The sequence below is a fragment of the Semicossyphus pulcher genome, unplaced genomic scaffold, assembly GCF_022749685.1.
Source record: "Semicossyphus pulcher isolate SPU_LCO1_2020_fin unplaced genomic scaffold, fSemPul1.0.p SCAF_21, whole genome shotgun sequence".
NCBI classification, from domain to species: Eukaryota; Metazoa; Chordata; class Actinopteri; order Labriformes; family Labridae; genus Semicossyphus; species Semicossyphus pulcher.
This window is the reverse complement of record NW_027211695.1, coordinates 7132791-7152463: the sequence shown is the minus strand read 5'-3', so window position 1 is coordinate 7152463 and position 19673 is coordinate 7132791. Positions and strand designations below refer to the sequence as shown.

At 42.1% G+C, this 19673-nt stretch overlaps 1 protein-coding gene across 5 annotated transcripts in view; it reads right to left on the bottom strand.

The window, feature by feature from the left end:
• Window positions 1–19673, bottom strand: part of LOC138600380 (receptor-type tyrosine-protein phosphatase delta-like) — a 382688-nt gene that overhangs the window by 49604 nt on the left and 313411 nt on the right. For 4 of the 5 annotated variants that reach the window (XM_069671768.1, XM_069671773.1, XM_069671769.1 and 1 more), the window contains exons 13-16: window positions 5479–5667; window positions 3581–3598; window positions 1588–1698; window positions 11–22 (exon numbers count right to left, since the gene is read on the bottom strand). In XM_069671768.1, coding sequence (XP_069527869.1) covers window positions 11–22; window positions 1588–1698; window positions 3581–3598; window positions 5479–5667 — 330 coding nt within the window. The remainder of the gene's footprint in view (window positions 1–10; window positions 23–1587; window positions 1699–3580; window positions 3599–5478; window positions 5668–19673) is intronic. The other variant, XM_069671772.1, reaches the window with a different exon arrangement.

Sequence of the window (19673 nt, the reverse complement as noted above, 5' to 3'; positions counted from 1 at the left end):
ACACACCAACCTTCTCGGAGCTCTGAGGGACGAAGGGGAAATTGATGCAGAACCAAATAAAAAAAATAAGGAAAGGAGAAAAAACAAGGGAAACACAGAGAGTAAAAAGGCCGTGTTTGAGGTCAAAATGCTACTTAAACAATTCGAAGGACCGTCCGTCTCTGAGGTGCGGGGAGCCCCTTGTATCTCCGTGACAACCAAAGTCTGAGCTCAAACATTAGGAATAACAATTGACAATACTTTAAAAGTAACAGTGAGTTACGTACATAAAATATAGCAAAGCTTTGCCTGCAGTTTGCGAGTAGAAGCAGAAGCGGTAACGTTTGTTTTAAAGCACATTCTCTGGCGTAAAAAGAATGACTAAAGCACCTGACCTTTTAAGTATTTGTTCAAATCATTGGGTCATGGATTTTAGATATCTTGTGACTGTTTTAACAAGCTGGTTAAACACGCCAATAGTTGGTTGGTTGGGGATCCAAATCAAAGGGGAGTTGTGAGCAGTGTGTATGGTGCTATTCAATTGATCGACTCCCCGTCGCTCGATCATATTAGGGCGCCTTGGAGGGAGGATTCTGGCTATTAGATTCCGCATGGGTCCTGGCAATTGGCAATTAAGAGAATACATGTGTCAGACATGGCTTGCTTCAATTGAAAGTGTTTCATAGGCGCCATCTCTCGAGGAGCAAGCTTGCCAGGATATATCCTGAGGTAGATCCAACCTGCTCTGGGCTCCAACCACCCTCCGTCAGATGTTCTGGTCATGCCCAAAGTTGGTACCATTTTCTGAAGGAAATCAGCCCTAACAATGTAACTGCCATCTTTGGTGTGGTCCCTGGCGGGGTCGCGGCACCAGTCAGAAGCCATAGCCCTTGCGTCTTTAATTGGAAATTAGCTACTCCTCTGACACACAGGCGCTGGGTTGGGGATGTGATGGGCCGTTTAAAGCTTGAGAAGCTGAAATATTCAACAAGGGGATCCGTTCAAGGCTTCTATAAGGTCTGGCAGCCATTTTCGGACTACTTTGTCAGCGAATTCCCTGCTGGAGACACGGAAACGTTGACTAAATTGGGTGATAATATGTTGATTGTGTGTAGGGTATGTTTTTGGTATCTAAAAAAGCCAATAATAGTATTTTTATTATCTAAGATCTGTCTTTACAGAAGTGTTGAGATCAAAGCCGTCCTTCCAATGTCTATTAAATGGGAGAAAAAAAGGTCAAAAAGGATCTGTTCTGTGCTGGGGAAAGAGTCGGGACTGACGGACGAGGGTCGTCCACCCTTTACTACCTCCAACAGTCAGGGTTGAAAGGTCATTAGTAGATAAAAACAGCAAGCAGACCATTTGTTGGTGTTAGGCTCAGGATAATCAACAGGAAGGACTAGAGACATATGACAGAGCGACTACTACTGCAGGTTCAAATCAGTGCAGGTAAGTAAAGTGCAAAAAACAAACCATACTTACAATGGCCTAACAGGTCTAGGCCCCAGACTGTACTGGCTGATTTAAAGATCCCTCATGAATTTTAAAGAGAAAGTTATTATAATGTTTGATTAAAGCATGCTGCCGTTGTTAGCACGTGTTTCCTACCTCTGACGTATAGGTTAGCGGGGGCGGAGTAGCGGGTTCCATCGTTGTTGGTCGCCACACATTCATACTTCCCCTGGTCGGACTCTTCGCTCTGCTCTATCTGGAGGGCTCCTGGTTGGGTAGAAGAAAACGGGGTAGCGGAGTGTGCTTGGTTAAAATGAGGTTGTTCTCAAGTTCACAATCAAACCTCAACATTTTGACCTCAGTGGACGTCAACCGGCTTCGGTTCTAGTTTGTCTTTGTCCATTTAGAGGCCTCAGTAGTTGGACAGTTTGAGTAAAGCTGCATTATTCTTGTATCTATCATTCTTAATGCTTATTTAAGGTTGGTCACCCATCATTAAAGTGGAGACTGTGTTATCCTTGTTTGTAATCATGAAAGGCATTGCAATAGAAATATATTGTTCCTCTTAACAGGCCTAACGTAGCAACAAGGGAACAGAAAGTAACATTTTGTCAACCAAATAAAACTAAAAGAAAAACAACTAAATCTTCTTCCTATTATAACTTTACCTTGTTGGCGGCTTTGTTAGAGAAAAATCATGATTACTTTACTCTATAGGGTCTAAAAAGACACTCATCATAGCGCCAATGTAAAAAAAAAAGAGTTCACTTTAAGAATAGGGGCAAGCCCTTCAATATACAACATGTCACTGGACTGGTCAATATGGGGATGAGTGATACTGCTTCAGGGAAACATGGATCAAACAAAAGAGGTTTACAGTATAAGAAAGCAGCATAACAAGGGAGGACAATTGAAAGAAAGAAATTTCGGTATGAATTTTAGCATATTCAATCACAGATCAAGTGTAACAATCACCTAGCAGAGTAATTTGGGACTTCTTTTAGGGCGAAGTCGCTATCAAAAAATGCAGCCCATAGAAAAAATTGAAAAATGCTGCTCATATATGCGGAAAAATGTTAATTAGAGTCCTAAGTAAGGTAAAAGCAACATATAACCCTCTGTAACAAAAGTGTTTGACATGCAAATCTTGGCAAGAAATGTATGTCGGCACAACTTACAACCTTCTGACAACCCTTAGCTGAAAAATAAAATGCATTTGTATTAGAAGACAAAATTCAAAATATCGGCTTTAGCCGACAAGAAAGTAACCAACCACTGCTTTAGCTTGTGAAAGCTACAAAAGACACCCATAAAAATCCACCAATGGGATCAGCAGTGTGGTGTCACATGACCAAGGGAAAAATGGCTTTTTTTATGCATCAACAACTCTCCAGCTTCACGTCACACGGTGCAAAAATGAGCCAATCAGGTCCTCGCCAGACTCTACTGTTTGCCTTCCCCAAACCCTGAAGAAAAAAAGTCAAAAAGTAAAATAGTCTCCAAACCCAAGAAAAGTAAGAAAAATAGGTGAAAGAGAAAAAAAGCACCGGAGAAACTTTATCAAAAAAGTGGTTGTTTGGGCTTTTTTGTAGAGGTACAGGAGAGGAAAGCAAATAGAAGAAATGGAAAAAAATAGTTTGCAAAGATAGAAAGAATTCTTTGGGAGAAAAAAGCAGAGGATGTTGTCTTCAGCATGCCTGCGTGATTCCACAGCATCTGTGCATATTTTTAGTGCTGAACAAGAACAGCTAAGGGGGAAAAATGCTTGGTTGTTTTAGTTGGACAAAAAGAGGGACACATGATTCGCTATGGTCAAAAAAGAAAACAAAAGTGAACGGAAAAAATATAGTTTAAAAAAATAATTGTCATTGGATATGCTTATTTGAGCCAGGGCAAGCATATCACAACTGAGCTAAACAGGCTCTTGAAACCAGAATACAAAGGAGGAAATAAAGCATAGACAAAAAGATGGAATACAAATTTAGTCAACGAAACAGGACAAATAAGAAGGAAGGTCCGTATGAACGTAATGGGATTTGGTCTTGGTAAACAGGACAAAAATGGAGGTGATTCAAGTGAATGGATGGGTTGACAGCAAGAATGAATTTGTATTATTTTCATTCTGTGAACGTCAGTTCAGCACTCTTACCTCTTATTGGTGTACCACCTGGGTGGATAATATGAATGCAAATAAGATTAGAAAGAAGAAGCATTAGTACGAGTAGATAGAGGCTGGGGGCTTTGGAAGAAGAATCAAATTAGATTTAACAGGGTACGTAAATAAAGGTACTAGAGGAAAGAGAAAGGAGAGATAGAGAGAGATAGAGAGAACTTTTCTGTACTCTATTGGCAGAGAAAGACAGGATTCATCATAGAAAAATCATGGAGTCAGAGAGAAGAACTTGTACATTGGTGTACCACGGGGAGGTGCCATTTTTGGATGGCTGCTGAAGAGCATCTACTGAAGGGAAAGACTTGAAGGACTTTGTGTATGAGATTAAGAGCAGACATATTTAAAAAAAAAACCTGAGATCCCTTCGCCTGACATGAGCTGGCCACCTCCCTAAAACTCCTTGAAAATTCCTAATGTGCTGGTGTTACAATAAGTGAGTAAGTGGTGGGTCAGTGAGTGAGTAACATGTGAGGAGATCCAGGTCAGTATATGACAAGCTAACGTTTGGTGATTGTAATCTTAAAGTAAAGGTGATGCTAAAGCTGGCAGTGGTAGGACACTGTTACACCTTACGGTGAGGGAGTGTGTGTGCCTCTAGTATCCCTGACACTAAGCTATCTGTTAGTAAAATGCATGCCATGCATTTTAATAGTTGTTGGAAACATGAAAAATTAGTGGGGGGTGATGTGTGCTTTAGAGCTAAGCACTTACCAAAGGATTCTGTAGATTTAAAAATATAGAGAAGAAGAAAGACAGCATAAGAATACGATTATATTCTTTATGGAAGTTTAGTTAACAAGGTTTCGTTAATGCTTTAATAACTCTACGTGAATCAAAGTCGCACATTAGAAATACGGGTTAATTCTACACAGTTCTGTTGAAAACAAGTAAGGTTAACAAGACGAGTTAACAAAGGACAGCTGTGAAATCTGTGAAGACAGGTGGTCAAACATACAAGACTTTACAGGTAGTTGTGCTAATGTGTTGCCGTCAGCTAGCAAATAAAGCGGCAAGCTATGACTTTTGGAACATTTTTAGATATATAATAATCTCGACTGATATTGAAATCAAACTTGGGATATCCAGGCGAATGGTTATATTAGGGTGTGTCACAGGCAAATAAAAACAAAGCTAGCATTTACACATTAAAAGCAGGGGCTGTAAATTCAAAGAATTAGGGGTAAGGGGAGAAGCCTTATGGAGCTTTACGCACTACTGTGGCTCATTGTAGAGAATTAGATGTATTTCTTTAACTTGAGCAAAATTCTTGATATAAAAAGGCAAATATTTATTCAGAGGACGTTTAAAGATCCCTCTTTTGAAAGTCGAATTTCAATTAATGATTGTTAATTAGCATATTTTCCTATTTTAAAATTATGTGCACTCCTTAGCAGTTTCTGAATGAAGCCGAATGTTGAATATTAATTGTTAAAAAAAAGACACAAGAAATGAAGAGAATGGATTAAATAAGAAAACAAAAAAAATACTGCACCAATGCAGTGGAAAGGAAATCAACGCAAAACAGCAAAAGAATTCATCGTAAAAAGTCACAGCAGTGAGCAATGAGGGCAGAAGTTAGGGCAGAAGCCAGCAAACACAGAAGGGAAACAATCCCAACAGCCCAAGACAACACTGGAAGACAAAAAGGAGGGGAGGGGGCACACATACAACACACACCGGGGCATACAGAGAGTAGAGGACAGGAAATAGTAGAGACAATGCCATTACCTACAAAATGAAAAGCCAAATGAGAAGTTAAATTATGGGAGGAAGAAGAGGATGAAAGAACAGAACAGGGGAGCAGATCAGATAGAGGGTAACAAGAAAAGAAGACTCCCTGTTTTGTAATTAAGTTTTCAGCAGAGGAAACCTACCTGATCTGAGCTGTTTAATGCGGCCATTGTTGTTGGTGGTGTTGACGGGGAGGAAGTCTTTGAACCAGGAGATGTCAGGGTCGGGGTTGCCACTGGCGGCACAGAGCATGGTGGCAGTGCGCGTTCGCTCCACCACTTTCAACTGTGGGCCCATGTCTATGGTGGGGAAACCAGGGGGCAGCTGGTCCTCTAGAAATACATGAGACATTGTAGAAGGGGTCAGTTTCAGAAGGTCTCTGTTCCTTCTCAAAGCCTGGGCAGAGGAAGTAGGGAGAAATTATAGTCATGAAACTACAGAGCAACAGAATGAGTGACAGATCAAGGAAACGGTTGAGAGATTTTAGTCACATGTCAAGGAGAGTGTAGTTTCAAAGACACGTAAAAAGAGCAAAATAAATGTTTTCACTCCAATATTCTACTCAGTCAGAAAAGTGACAATATACTTCTAGAGCCATGACGTGTAAATACAGTTTCCCTGCCCATTTTTGATACTGACAAGGACACAACATGAACAAAACGTGAAAATGGACAACAGCAAAGTTAAGCCTCTTCAAGTAATTAAAGAAGCAGTTTGGTATTTTGGAATATAAACGCATTCTCTTTCTTGCTGAGAGTTAGACGAGAAGATAGATACGTCATACGGATATGTTAGATAAAAGTGAAGCGAGTTTATTAGCTTAGCTTAGCATTAGGTATCAAAGACATACATACAACGGCTTGCCTGGCTCAGTCCAAATGTAGTAAAATCCACCTTACAGCACCTCTAAAACTCAAACACATTATGGGCCCTTTTCAAACAATCAATAGCACATGGTCTAAAGTGCATTAAGGATGTGTTCAATCCCCATTTTGCTATTTAAACAGCACATAAATATCGCTATCCTCTAGCAAGTGAAAGGAAATAATGATAGCTACACATGTATCTATGTGAGTTGGGTCTTTGAAGTTCTTGGATGATGACAGGTGCCTTTGCTGTGTCTTGTTCCTGCCTTGTCTCAACTTACCGACTGAACTGCGGGCTACATATTGCTGCTATTTGAGATGTTATAGAAGATAACTCACTTTCCCCTTTGCCCCAAACACTTTCTTTTAACAAATTAAAGAAAATCAAAGCCTAGAGCAGCTTTTCTGAAGCTCGCCGCTCTGAACAGGAAGTATTTTTGGCTCGAAGCAGTGTGAGAGCAAAATATTCCAAACACCACGAGATCCGCATATGCAAAACGTCTGCCTCTCCGCGATGTTAGCGAAGTGTTAATCTGCAAAACAAGACCTGCTTATTCTGAATGCCAATGAGGTTTATGTGCACCTTAAGTTTTTCCTTTCCCCGCTGTGATATGGCTAATTAGTGTCTTCCGCTGCTCTCGTAAACGGCACCTTTTTGGAAACACTTTCTTCATTAAATTTTCATGAGGAGACATCAGTCTGGAAACAGCTTTGAGATGCCATAGCCTGCGCACAGCCAAACGACAATCATGGCCGCCTTCCAACAATGCTTTTGGGTATCTGGCATGAGAAGCCACCTCGATGGATAAATCTTCTCAGAAAGAGGCTGTATTACAAATGAGTGACTTCAGACTGAACTGCAAAACTTTCCAGTTGCAACTCTGTGTCCCTGCCTGAACTGACATGTGTTTTGACAGTGATGGAGAGGTATTATTTGTTGCGGGTTTTTTTTTAAATCACCCTGCAGTATTCCCTTTTTAAATGGCGTTAATGAATTCAAATCCTATATAATGCATACTTCCAACACTGGTCATATTCTTGGCAGTTGTGCACCATTAGTTATGTATGAAATCTTGGCCTATGCATCCTTATATGGTTTATCACTGCAGCCCTTGACAGTGTGTGCCATATATATGTTATCTTTATGCCTTTCAGTATCCATTAAGGTAATGAGAGATGCTCCAGCCTTACCCTTGTTAAAAGTTTGTGGGTGTCTGGCACTGTGTTTGCTTGTTGTTTGCACAAAATTGTGCAGCTCATTAAACCAATAACCAGTTGGAAAATTCACTGCAGTCACACAGGGACACTTAACAGTAGTTAACATCATAGTTAAAGTTGGGAAAGTTAAACTGGAGGACAGACATTGCGGTTGCATGGTTATGGTTGGTGTATTGTGTACAATGAAGATCTTTATGTAGATGTTTCTGATTTGCCATATTAGCACAGTAAAAATAAAAAGGGCAGGTGATCAAAGGTTTAATCGTGTGATCATTCAAGTATTATGTGTCTCTTTTTTTGCATTTATAATCAACTCATTTCAAAAGTGTTCAGATATTCCAAAATAATGACTTAAATGAAGGCCACGCACTAAAAACAGCAAAAGCGTTTGGTCCTAACAAAAGCATCATGCTAACAACCATCAGGAATTAAGTAAAGTCTAACGTGCGCAACTTGACTTTCAAAGGTGCTCATTCAAATGGAGAGAGACGGGGAGGAGGGGGAAAGGAATTAATTGTACATGGTAGCTCCTGTCCGAGCTCCCTTCAGCCCTTTCAAGGTCGAACACACAATTAGTCGATTCTACAGTGAGTCAAAAGTATACCTGATCAAACACAATAGCCGGAAGCGAGCCTCGGAGCATGGGTGCGTGTTGAATATTGTAATTGGATGCGACAATCCATGCGAACTAAAAAGGCGACTCCTGTGAAATTGCGATGTATTCTAAAACAAAGTGCTCAAGAGATCATAATTTAGCTGTTCTGTAAGAAGACAGAAGCGTTCTTAAGCTGCAGTATGCATGATCATAGTTATTTAGCTTTAAGGAGAAAAGAATAGGATGTTTATTTTAAATTATAAATAGCCAGCATGGTCGCTTTTCAAAGTAAGGATCCCGCAATCATCATTAAAAATGGAAGCTGAGTAAAAAGGGCACTTTCCCAACCCCATCGTCCGTCTCTTATAGAATGCAAGTGTTACATGATGCTCGCCCGTAACTCTATTGCAGGCATCTGATACGACTCCAGGCAGTGCATTTAAAATTAATGATCTGTTACAAAGGTTTCTGGCCTGTTGAATGCATTCTTGCTTAGCCCAGAAATGTATTTTACAGCTGCTTTGTGCACTCGTGCTCAAGTGAAAGAGCCACAAAGTCATGACATCAACTGTGAGGCATCTAGAAAAAAAGTTTTCCCGCATTGAACTTGAGATTCAGACACGAGATTACCAAACAGATGTACCTTGATGTTCTCAAGTTCCTTGCAACACTAGAAGAATTGCAATTGTGATAACAAATGAAGGAGGAGAAATTGAACACACTTGCTAGCTTGCGCTGTGATTAACAACTCGTGTCAACAAAGCTGCTGCAGCATTTGCCTTCCAAAGCCAAGAGAGCAACAGGAAATCAGATTAATCCTTATTTAATTTGCGCCACGTCAAGTTTGTTGTATGTCTTTGCAAGAGTTGGGTTATTGACAAGGTGTTAAAAGTAAGGAATGAAATAATTAATCAACAAGGGGACAATAAGTTAGCGGTTTCCCCCATGTGCACTTCCTCTAACAGTCGAGAGGTTGTTTTTCGACTTGTGGCTACATAAATTATTAGCTAGAGGCTAATTCATTACCACTTCAGGAGCTCTGAGCTGCATCCTGATGGAGTGGGAATTGGAGAAAGTTTGGTGCATTTGTTTTTTTAATGTGTGTGGTGGGCTTAGCAGACTGTAGCCGCTTTCTCATTGGTCAAAAAACCCGCTAACACCTGCTAACACCCGGCTTTTTAGCTTAATGGGAAAGGCTACAATCGGCGTTCAGACCCAGGTTATTATCGCCCCGGCTCCGATTGGCATTGATGAGAACACAAAACATGTGTTGACACGCTAACCTCCGCCCCCCTTTCCAGCACGATGCTATGCTCCGTCAGTAACTTCTGCGACTCCTTGTCATCTCCGCTACATATTCTGCCCGTCTCTGTCCCAGCAGCGCTCCAACATCGTTCCGAATTTGTCTGCGCCGAGTTTGATACACAGACTGAATGAGTCATAGATACAATAAAGACCTAACCACCGTAACATCTTCACCATGTTTCGGGCGCGTTTGTGACGTCAGGCGGTGATGCAGCAGAAAAGAGACAGACGGGAGTATACTCCACTAACAACGGGAAAAGAGACAATCGACATCTATAAGTGGGTCTTCCCGGGTCTGAAAAACCTGCGTCAACACGCTAGATTTAGGTGGGAAAGGTGTATATAAGACATATAGTGCCAAGCTAACCTGTACAAAAAATGAAAGTCAAAGCCAAAAGAAGGTGAAATTAAGTGAAAAAGGGGGTTTTACAGATTCCCCCTGCTTCCTTAATCTACCTCGCTGAGAACTGCAATCTCAAGGACGGCCTAAGACAAGGGCAGTTTCTGCTTTACAGACCCCATACTGTATATTCAACAATGGATCTACACACTAAATGAGATGGAAGGCAGAGAAATGCTGAAGTCACCTTCTGGAGAAGTGCTGAGCACTGGTGCTTGATATAAAAAGACTCCCAATGACAATTTGCACACATTAGCCACTGCCAGGCTATCAGGCCGTGTGAGCGCGCGCTGCCAAGTATGGGAGGAGTATAAAAAGGACATTGGCTCCAAAAGTACCTCAGTGAGCAGATTTTTGCTGAAGACATAAGGCCACTGGACATAAACTCGACCCATTAGCAGATTATATCTATTGATCACTCGTACAAAATACGAGCGAGTGGAATCACATTTGCCTTGTATGACAACATCGGCCATTTCACTTTCCAAAATGTAGCTTGAGTGCAGCATAAATTCAACACAATTTGTCTTCAGACTGCTACCAGTACACACACACTCCCCCCCCTCTGTTTACAGTCAACTTCTCACCTGCTGTGGCGTAATGGCTTGAGTGACAAACTTAGTAATATCCGCCTTGTTTAGGCTCTAATTTAATTAGCCTAATAGAGTCTTCTAAGCAGATAAAGGTACCGTTCAAACATGATGTGGCGCTGTTTACATGTTTGCTCGGTTATTCCGTCACCAAGGTGCTCGTGTGGATGCAGTCTGAGGAGGTTTACAGGGTTAACCCAGGACTAATGCGGTTACATCGATGGATTGGAATTCATTAGAACCAGACAGCTAAACTAAGGCCAAATGTCGACAGCTGTGAGGCTCCAGAACCAAATTAAAAGCATGTTTCTCTTTCCTGTGTACCTACATTATACCTACCTTTGCATACAGGGGTCTTTTTATGAGGGGAATGATAGACTACATGTAGAGCAGAGGCGTTAAACAAAGCAATTACACAATGAGATGGTGTTGTCTGCTTATAATGTATGCTCTTTAGCTTGTAGGTTTACAGATTTAATTGAAGTAGGTTTGACATTTTATCTGTAGCAGTAATTGACATTTACATAGCAGGCTATAATGTCAAATACGACCAATTTAATGGCATTCTTTATGGAGTAGTGACACAAAAGCAGCGAAATGTTCCAGAAATTGGGTGTAAATCTGATCTGAAGTCTCATTAAGTAAAGGTGGTTGCTGTTTTATGTCAGTGAAATCATTTTTGGCTCCTAAATTAACCAAGGAATTTGAGAAGAAAATAATCCTTTGTAGCAAAACAACTCTCCGAGTGATTCATCGAAAACATAAACCTTTCCGGTCACATTCTGGCTTTTGTTCCTTGGTTGCCGCACAAGGATTGGATTCGGTCCGACCCTTTTCTCCTCAAGCGGAACAAGACTTTTCACCCCGCCATTGAGGTTATTCTTCAGGGAAAATCCCTGCCGGCCATAATAAGATATATTTGTTGAACGTATTTGAGTGGATACAATCTCCTCAAAGAGGCTGTCACAGGTCACTTGCCGTGGCAGCGTGGTGGAGAATAGCGCGTGTCAAGACGCATTGTTGTTTGGGAATCCTGCCTCGGAAAAAGATGCAGGATTATGGAACTGTGGGAATTCGGGGCAGATTTCTTCAAGTATGACACTCTTACATTTTACACTCCTTTTCCCTCTGGTCTTAAGATTATTCTTGCCCAGTTTTTAGGAATCAATCTGATCCTCACTACCCCTCCCCAGATAAGATTTTCAGCCAACACAAAAAGATGAGCCACAAAACATTACCCATGGAGTGTGACAGCACTGCTTATTTTTCTCAGCAGCCTGAGCCAAAGCCATTTTTTTCCCCGCGCTACACTAAAGCATATAATTTAAAGTTGAGGGACACTGATTAAAGCTCTTTCCACGCTCAAAAATCCAAAAGAAGAAAGAGGGAAGATAGCAGAATTTAGCAGGGTTAGGGTGCTAATCATGTTAATCATACAGCACTCTTGCTGCTCACAAGGACGTCATTTGGAATTGGCTTGTTTCATGGCTTACGAGCGCATTAGCTGACCTAGATTAAATTAGAAGTTGGTATTTTATAAACTAGTGAAATGGAATTAAGCAGTAAAGATTCCAATGTACCCGTATTCAAGGTAAAGGTTGAAAGATTGCAGTAGCAATAACAGCATAGAGAAGATAAAAAGGATATACAACCGGAGGTCTCTCAAAGCAGATATTGGGTCTTTGTTGGTTGTTCATTTAGAACGCATTAACAGGGAAACATTGTCCATTATAATTTGCTTACAGATCTGTAAAAAAAAAAAAAAATGTTGCGAGCCTCCGTTCAGAGACGACCTGAATCCTCTTCAACAAAATGTTCCGTTCGGCTCCCGTTCAGCTGACGTATTCAATTATTTTTTTTTCCCTTTGGCATGGCAGAGGGAACTGTTAATTATGCTTTTGTTTTCACACAAACAAAATTACTCAACCAAACGTAAGAGCTCTTGATTAACAAAGGCAGACAGCAATTCCATTTTGTGCCAATTCTATGACGGCATCTGTTCTATTTTTCCTTTTCTGCCTCTCTGCAATGTTTCACCACTTTCACCCACATCGTTGTTGATTTCCTCGCTCCACTTACAAGGTACACTGTAAAAAAAAAGGTGCACTTTTACAGTCTAGCACTGAATGATTGTCAGGTTCTAAATCTGAGCCCACCCTTTGCTTTATCAGCGACCTGCAGCTTGGTTAAACCACCTGAAACTTGGACTCTGACAAAGTTGCTTTTCTCAACACTACATCCATCATTCTGCCAATAAACCATTGCAGTGGTTTAACCTAACCACATTGATATTTCGGACTACTTTTTCTGTAGCTTGTATCTCTTGTTTCCCTATTTCCTTGGAAATCTCACACAAGACACTTCAGTAATTAATATCACATACATTGAACATTGAAATAGTAATAGCCATGGCCCTTCACATAAAATGGCCAGTTCGCCAATTTTCAACCTCAGTCCTATCATGCTATCATGGGGAGCTAATGCCAATATGGTAGGAAAAAAATGCAATATGCTCTGTGCCTTTGGAGGATGCTATCCGCTTCGCCAATCGGCCTTGGACATAGGCGCTTATTTACGTTTCTGCCAGTGGGTGCCCCCACCTCCCGGGAATATCAGAACGAACATGTGGGGAGGGGCTAGAGCGAGGGGAGACTGCCTAGTGCCACAAGTTAATCGATCGCGGAGGCCGGAAATGGCTCACCAAATAGCCTGTACTACGACCATAGGCGCCGATCCCGTGGGTGCTTTGGGGTCCAAGTATGTGTGGGAAACCTTGGTAGAGTTTGGCGCTGGTGAGTGCTCGGCAATCTCCGGGGATGCTCGGGCCCCAAAACACCCACGGGATCACCGCCTATGGCCATGGAAAACCTCCGTCAGACGACATAAAACGCATCATCTGGCGGAGACCAGGGTGCTTGCTAAACTACACTTCCTCAATCTAGGACGCCCGCCTCCGATGTCATGTCTCGTTTAAAATCGTCAGGTTTGAAATGTAGACTGCAGACCCGGTAGACCACCGGTATATTCTCGGCGTATTTCGGATTCTGTACCGCTCTGAGCCACTGCCTGCAGCAGTCAATGTCCTTCACTGGAAAACAGTAGTAATGGCAGGTATAGCCATTAACTTAGAAAGCAACAAGTCAGACAAGTATGCAGGGTATAAAAGCCCATGTGCACCATCGCCGAGCTAAAACGGCAGGAATGGTGGATTGAGATGTCTGAGTGCCCTCAGAGAATCCAAAGCCTGTATTTATCTCATTGATACATCCCACTGCTGTTTGGCACATATGTTGTCCAGTCTAAATAAGATTAGCTTTTTCCCTAGAGCTTCCTTTGAGCCAGATTTCCCAAATAAGCCTCCTGGCACCTGCACAAGGTAGGTATTGCTTAACTAATCCAATAATGGAAAAGAAAATGCTCAGCACTTCCCTCTAATAAGGCGCACATAGGTGTGTGTGCGAGACAGTTCGGAAATTCACCTTCCTGGGTTGTTTTTTTAAGGGTTCACAGACTACTGAACTCCGAGTAAACCTTTAAATTGTTTTAAAACATGGCATGCATCAGGATTGATGGTTTTTTTTAATGATTGCCCGGACTGGAAAAGACTCCATCGAAGCTCAAATGTGAGAGCACGTCCCAATTTAATGCCCCGGGGCCACAGCTTTATGTTCCACAGCCCTAGACGAGCTGATGAGAAAATGTTAAGTGGCAAGGCATGACTGCTTTTCAGTTTAGGTTTACAAATGCGTCTGTGCGGGACTTGCAGGTCAGAACTAATCCTGTTGTATAAAGCAGAGTGCTGAAGAGTTCATGTTTTCTATGAAAGTCCGTGACCCATTTATCTCCACTTCGAATAGAAATATGTGCTTCTTTCTTCATAATAATGGAGTGGGTAACTTGGTAAGAGGATTCTGTCGGTGGTCTCTCTCTTCTTGTGTGTGTCACGGCCCTATTTCACAAGAAAAGTCAGGAATTTCTAAACCTTTTCATACGTACGAGGGTGGGTGATTTTAGGTGAAAAATAAGAAGAATGGTTGTCATGTTCAGTAATTTACCTGTTAAATTCAAATGACAACTTCCCACACACAGGCTTTCAGAAAACTAGAACATTGGTTGAGTTCATTAGTTGATTCTACAGGTACAGAACACGCTAATGAATATTACTTAGAAGGTGCCGCAGTTGGCTCAAACGGCTAATTCCAATTTTCTGTAATAGAGTTATAAGAGGAGCAGTCCCTCTCCAACATAAAGTGGCATTAAGTCTCACAAGCCCGGTACCGCTAAAAGGTAGTTCAGTAATTTGCTGAACAAATACAGTCTCTTTAAGAAAATTGCTAAAACCCGAGGGCAGACAATGAGAGACCATTGAGTGTCCACTAAAATTTTATTTTACCCTTGGAGCCAAATAGGAATGGATTGTGAAATACTACCCAGTGTGTGGCTTAAATCTCCTGTGATGATGAACGTTGGAACAAAATATAGGAGGAAGAAGGTGAAGGCGCAGAAAGCTCCCTTAACCTGAGGTTCATGGCACTCTGTCTCGGTGAAAAATAGCATCCTCTCCCCCTTTGCCCTGCACTGATTGTTTCTTCCATAAATCCCCTTTGAGATTGTATAATTAATTGAATGCTGCTTATTTGTCATTAAAACCCCCTCGCCTAATGCCTGAGATTATGAGGAAACCATTGTGGAGTCAATCTATTAATCATCAAGCCTTTTTTCCCCGAGAAAAACCTTCACAGATGAACAATTCAAGCCGTAACTCATTCTGAATGACATTGGAGAAGTAGTTTTAAAACTCTAAGCCGACATACTGGTGCCATGGTATATCTTTTCATGACATGTTTCCTTTCAAACACTATTTAAGACATAATGCACATTTCCAATTTACATGTGTTGCAAAGGCAGTAGCAATATTCTTGTCAACCATTTGGTGCTATTGGAGTTTTAGAGTGTCCACAATTCCCTTTAGGATTATATTGAAAGTGTCTGAAGCTTGACAGTTGGTTGGTATTTGGATATTATTTGGTAGAAATTGTTGGGGCATCAGCATCCATGCCAGAAAAGGTTGGAGTTATGCTTTTAATTGACCCCACCTAATGTTTCCCCAATCCTGCCATCCCCAAAATAATTTTGAATGGCCATTGCTGTGCCAAGCTGCCCCAGTTTGTATTGGGAGTTCAGGGAATTCCATAGGGAAGCAGTTGTTGGCTTTGGGTAGAATTTGGTAGAATTTGAAAGAAATCGGTAGGGAATCAGGATCCATGCCAGATATGGTTGGAGTTATGCTTTTAATTGACCCCACCTAATGTTTCCCCAATCCTGCCAATCCCCAAAATAATTTTGAATGGCCATTGCTGTGCCAAGCTGCCCCAGTTTGTATTCGGAATTCCATAGAGAAGCAGTTGTTGGCTTTGGGTAGAATTTGAAAGAACTTGGTAGCAAATCAGGATCCATGCCAGAAATGACTAGTATTTTGCCTTAAATAACAACACCTAATGTTCGTCCAAGCCTGTCATCCCCCTTAACACATTTTTAAAGGCCATTGCTGAGCCAATCTTCCCAAGTCTGTATTGGGAGTTTGGGGAGCTCCATCGAGAAGCAGTTGTTGGCTTTGGTTGGAATTTGGGTAGATTTTGATAGAAATTGGCGGGGCATCAAGATCCACCAGAAATGGCCAAAGTTATGGTTTTAAATGACCCCGCCTAATGTTCCCCCAAGCCTGCAATCCCCCACAGACCCTTTTTATGGCCATTGCTGCTGGGGCAGATTGGATCAGCCAAGCAGAGGGCACGCAACAGAGATGTACGCCACTTCTGGCTAGGCGCCCCAATTCTCCCTAGGCCCCGTGTCATTCATAAACATGACGGATTAGCTGTGATATTCCTCCATTTACAACATAAGCGAGGGGAGTGGGAGGAAAGAGAATGAAAGCAGCAGAGAGTGAGCGTTAGTGTCGGATGCCCCTTAGGGGTAGTGCTAAAATGGATGGGTAAAGAGGGAGATGAAAAGGAGAGATGAAGCAGGAAGGGCGGAGAGGGGGCCTTTCTCTACAGGCCTGGCTGGGCAAGCAGCGAGGCAGGCAGGAAGCCAGGCACAAAGCTCCATTTACGCTCAGATGCCCACCCCCCTTCTTGCTTTACAGACTACACGTCAGCTGAGCCAGATGTACTGTTCTGAGTAAAGATCACCTAGGGGGAAGGTGGAGAAGCAGACAGAAAGATTTCAAGACCTCCTCTACCTACAATCACATCTTTTTTTCCTTCCACACTTCCATTGTCTTTTGCGTTTGCCTTACTCACTGACTTCTTCTGCCTCGATGCAGTCGCTGCTCGCCCGAGACTTTAAAAGTAGCTCGATCTGTCTTTGTCTGTCTCCCGCCTTCCTCGCCTTCTGTCCCCTTCCCGCCCTCTTCAGGATTTCACTTTGCATATTCCATTTGCTGGTTGTTACCTTGAGCAATGATTCCATTTACTTCAGAAAACAGTGCCCCATTTATTTAGAGTTTGGGAAAGGAAAAAAAGAACTTCTGCTCTTGTCATCTTATCTGCCATCAGCATTTTTCCCGTTATTATAAGTAATATTCAAAAGAAGGCAGACTATTTGACAAAGCTTTGAGCTATTTGCCAAACACAAAGCTAAAATAGATGACACTCATTCTCTATCAGCTCCATGATATGCACCTTAGGAAGCCTCTCTTCTTTTTTTAGCTTTTTTCTTAACAGTCCATCAACCCTCATTTGATCCTCTTGAGTGCATTAAGCATTCATAAATAAAGAGGAAGTGGCAGGGAATATATAAACAACCGCACAGTACCTTCTCCTCAGAGACGCCTCCATTCTCACCGACACTCCTGTCACTTTGAAGCATATACTGCCAGACATCTGTTCTCTTTTTATGTTTCAGGCTTATTCATTGTATATTTACCCTCTTACCGCCCACTTGGGATGGCTGTATGCTGCTTGATGTTTCAGAGTTTAATAGAGAATATGTCTGTCAGTCAACATTAATCATAAAACCAAACTGAACTATTTATGTTGCTTGTTTTGTCTTTTCAGGGAAGGCCGATAAAGACCAGAAGCTGGAGCCAGCAGGGACTCCAGAGAGAATCAGCGACCAGGTGAGTCTTCCTACCAGGCGGGTGAAAAGACAGACGGCAAAACTGTGAGACACGGAGTTGCTTCATTAACCTTCATGTACTATACATTCCCAAGCGGGCGGGTCGGTTTGATCCAACAGGCGTTACGAATTCCTTGGCTCGATTGTCAAGTGGTGTGTCATCTGCGTATGTGGAGATGTATATACTCTCAGGTGTCCGAATGCTCCCACAATGTCCTCTGAACTTTAATCACTGTTGCTGTTTTCTGCATGATCGTACCGGATCCCTTCATGGGTCACTTTCTGGGTCAGGACTCTTCCATTAGAACATAGTATCATCGGACCCAGACGAGTGCTCGAGTAGACTTGCGGTATAACCGTCTGAGGAAAACGACTTCATACAAGTTCACTTCCTCCTGAGAAAGGGAAAACGTAGCACCAGCTGTTTCAATTATTGATACAGCTAAAAGCTTGCTACAGGAGAAGGGAGTCTGGGAGATTAGTCATGCTTGCTAACGTCCTGCAGAGCGGACCCCTAATGGAAAACGAGGGTTATATCAGGCTGCTCAAACTCAAACAGGCATTCTCCCCATGTGGAAGACGATGGGTGTGACAGCAGGAAGTGGGTGGCATTATCTAATTACTCACTGCACTTGTCTTTGCTGCACTGACTGTAAAAATATATACGACTAATTACACCCAAAATCAATTCTCACCACATCACTCCAAAGTTGTTTGGTTGTAATTACCGCGCAAGCCTTGCGCAGCTTGAAAACTTTCTCAAGATCATTAGACGCATTAAGGATGACCCTGCAGTGGCCAATTAATCTGGTAGAAAATGACTCTTGAATGCAGCTAGGATCAAAGCTACTAACATTAGCACCCCTCGACTACCTGGCTCACACTTACACGCTTGCTCGTTTTCTGACCTTGAGTCCTGCCGAGTCGAGCCAACGGAGTATTCCTCCGTAAAAATGTGCACACATTTAGGCATAATTTCATGAAGCAAAGCAAACTGAACAACATTTCTGATCATACTTTTAAAGGATGTACTTGCAACAACCTAAGCATGTACAAAGGGGGGAAGCAACTGGAGGAGAAACAAAGCAACATTCCTCATTTGTCCCAATCAATAAGTATTAATTCAGGCGGCTGTGTTTACTTTTATTTAAACAAATACATGTGCAGTGTTATCAATCATGTTCAGTGCACCTTTGTGGCTCTAGCAGATGTTTCCTCACACACTATGCAGACCATAAAGTCTAACATCCATCTTTTTGGCAGTGGTTTTGTCTTAAATCATCCTGCATACTATACAGGGTCCCACGATAAGCCATACAGTAAGATATAAAGGGGTGTGGGCGTTGTTTTTTTATTTCTTCTAGAGACTAGATCAATATCTGTAAGGACAGTCCATCTTTTTAATTACAATCATGAATAACTCCCTTGTGCTCCATTTTTGTGGCATTAAAATCAGTCTTGGCCAAATCCCAAGCCGTAGCTGCCGATGGATATTTTATGAAACGTCTAATGGACATGAAGCTAATTGCGACGTAGCCTGCACACTCTCCCAGCGTCTTCAGGTCAGATGGGGGTAAAAACTTTTTTACACGGAAAACCTGATTAAACACTTGTATCTTTTAAAATAGAAGAACCTAGTGAGAGGGAAAATAGTTCCAAATACTTTCTTTCATATTAAGTGACAGACTTAAACTCCGACAGTGAGTCAGCATGTTTCCCCTGCCCAATTTCTTTGGAGGAAGACCATATTTTTCCAACAAAATTGACTGTTCCATGCGGCGGCCCGGGTCTCGCCATCTATAGAGCTCCCGCCAGCAAACCAGAGAATTGTACGGTAGCTGCTACTCACTCCCCCCCCCCCCCCTCCTACTCTCCCCTCTCTCTTCTCAAGCCACTGATCACAAGCACAGTAATTTTACAACGGTCACTTGCTTCATCCCCACTGCATCCCTTGCTCCGGCAGTCCGAGACCGCTGACGCAGCATTTGTCTTGCTAAGCAATTTGAGCATGCAGACCAGCTTTTGTTCGTCTCTCTCTGTACTTTGTTAGAATAGAGGCATTATGCATTGAAAAACTGGTGCGCAGAGGACAAATGGTTGTTCGGAATGAGCGTAAAGGAACTCATTCTTGTCAGTCACTCAGAATTTTAGCAGGTCAACACATTTAATGTTGACCAGCATCAGTTAACTTAGAATATGAATCAGAGCCGCTTTTGGTGCGTTTTATTTAGTGTCGAGACGATTT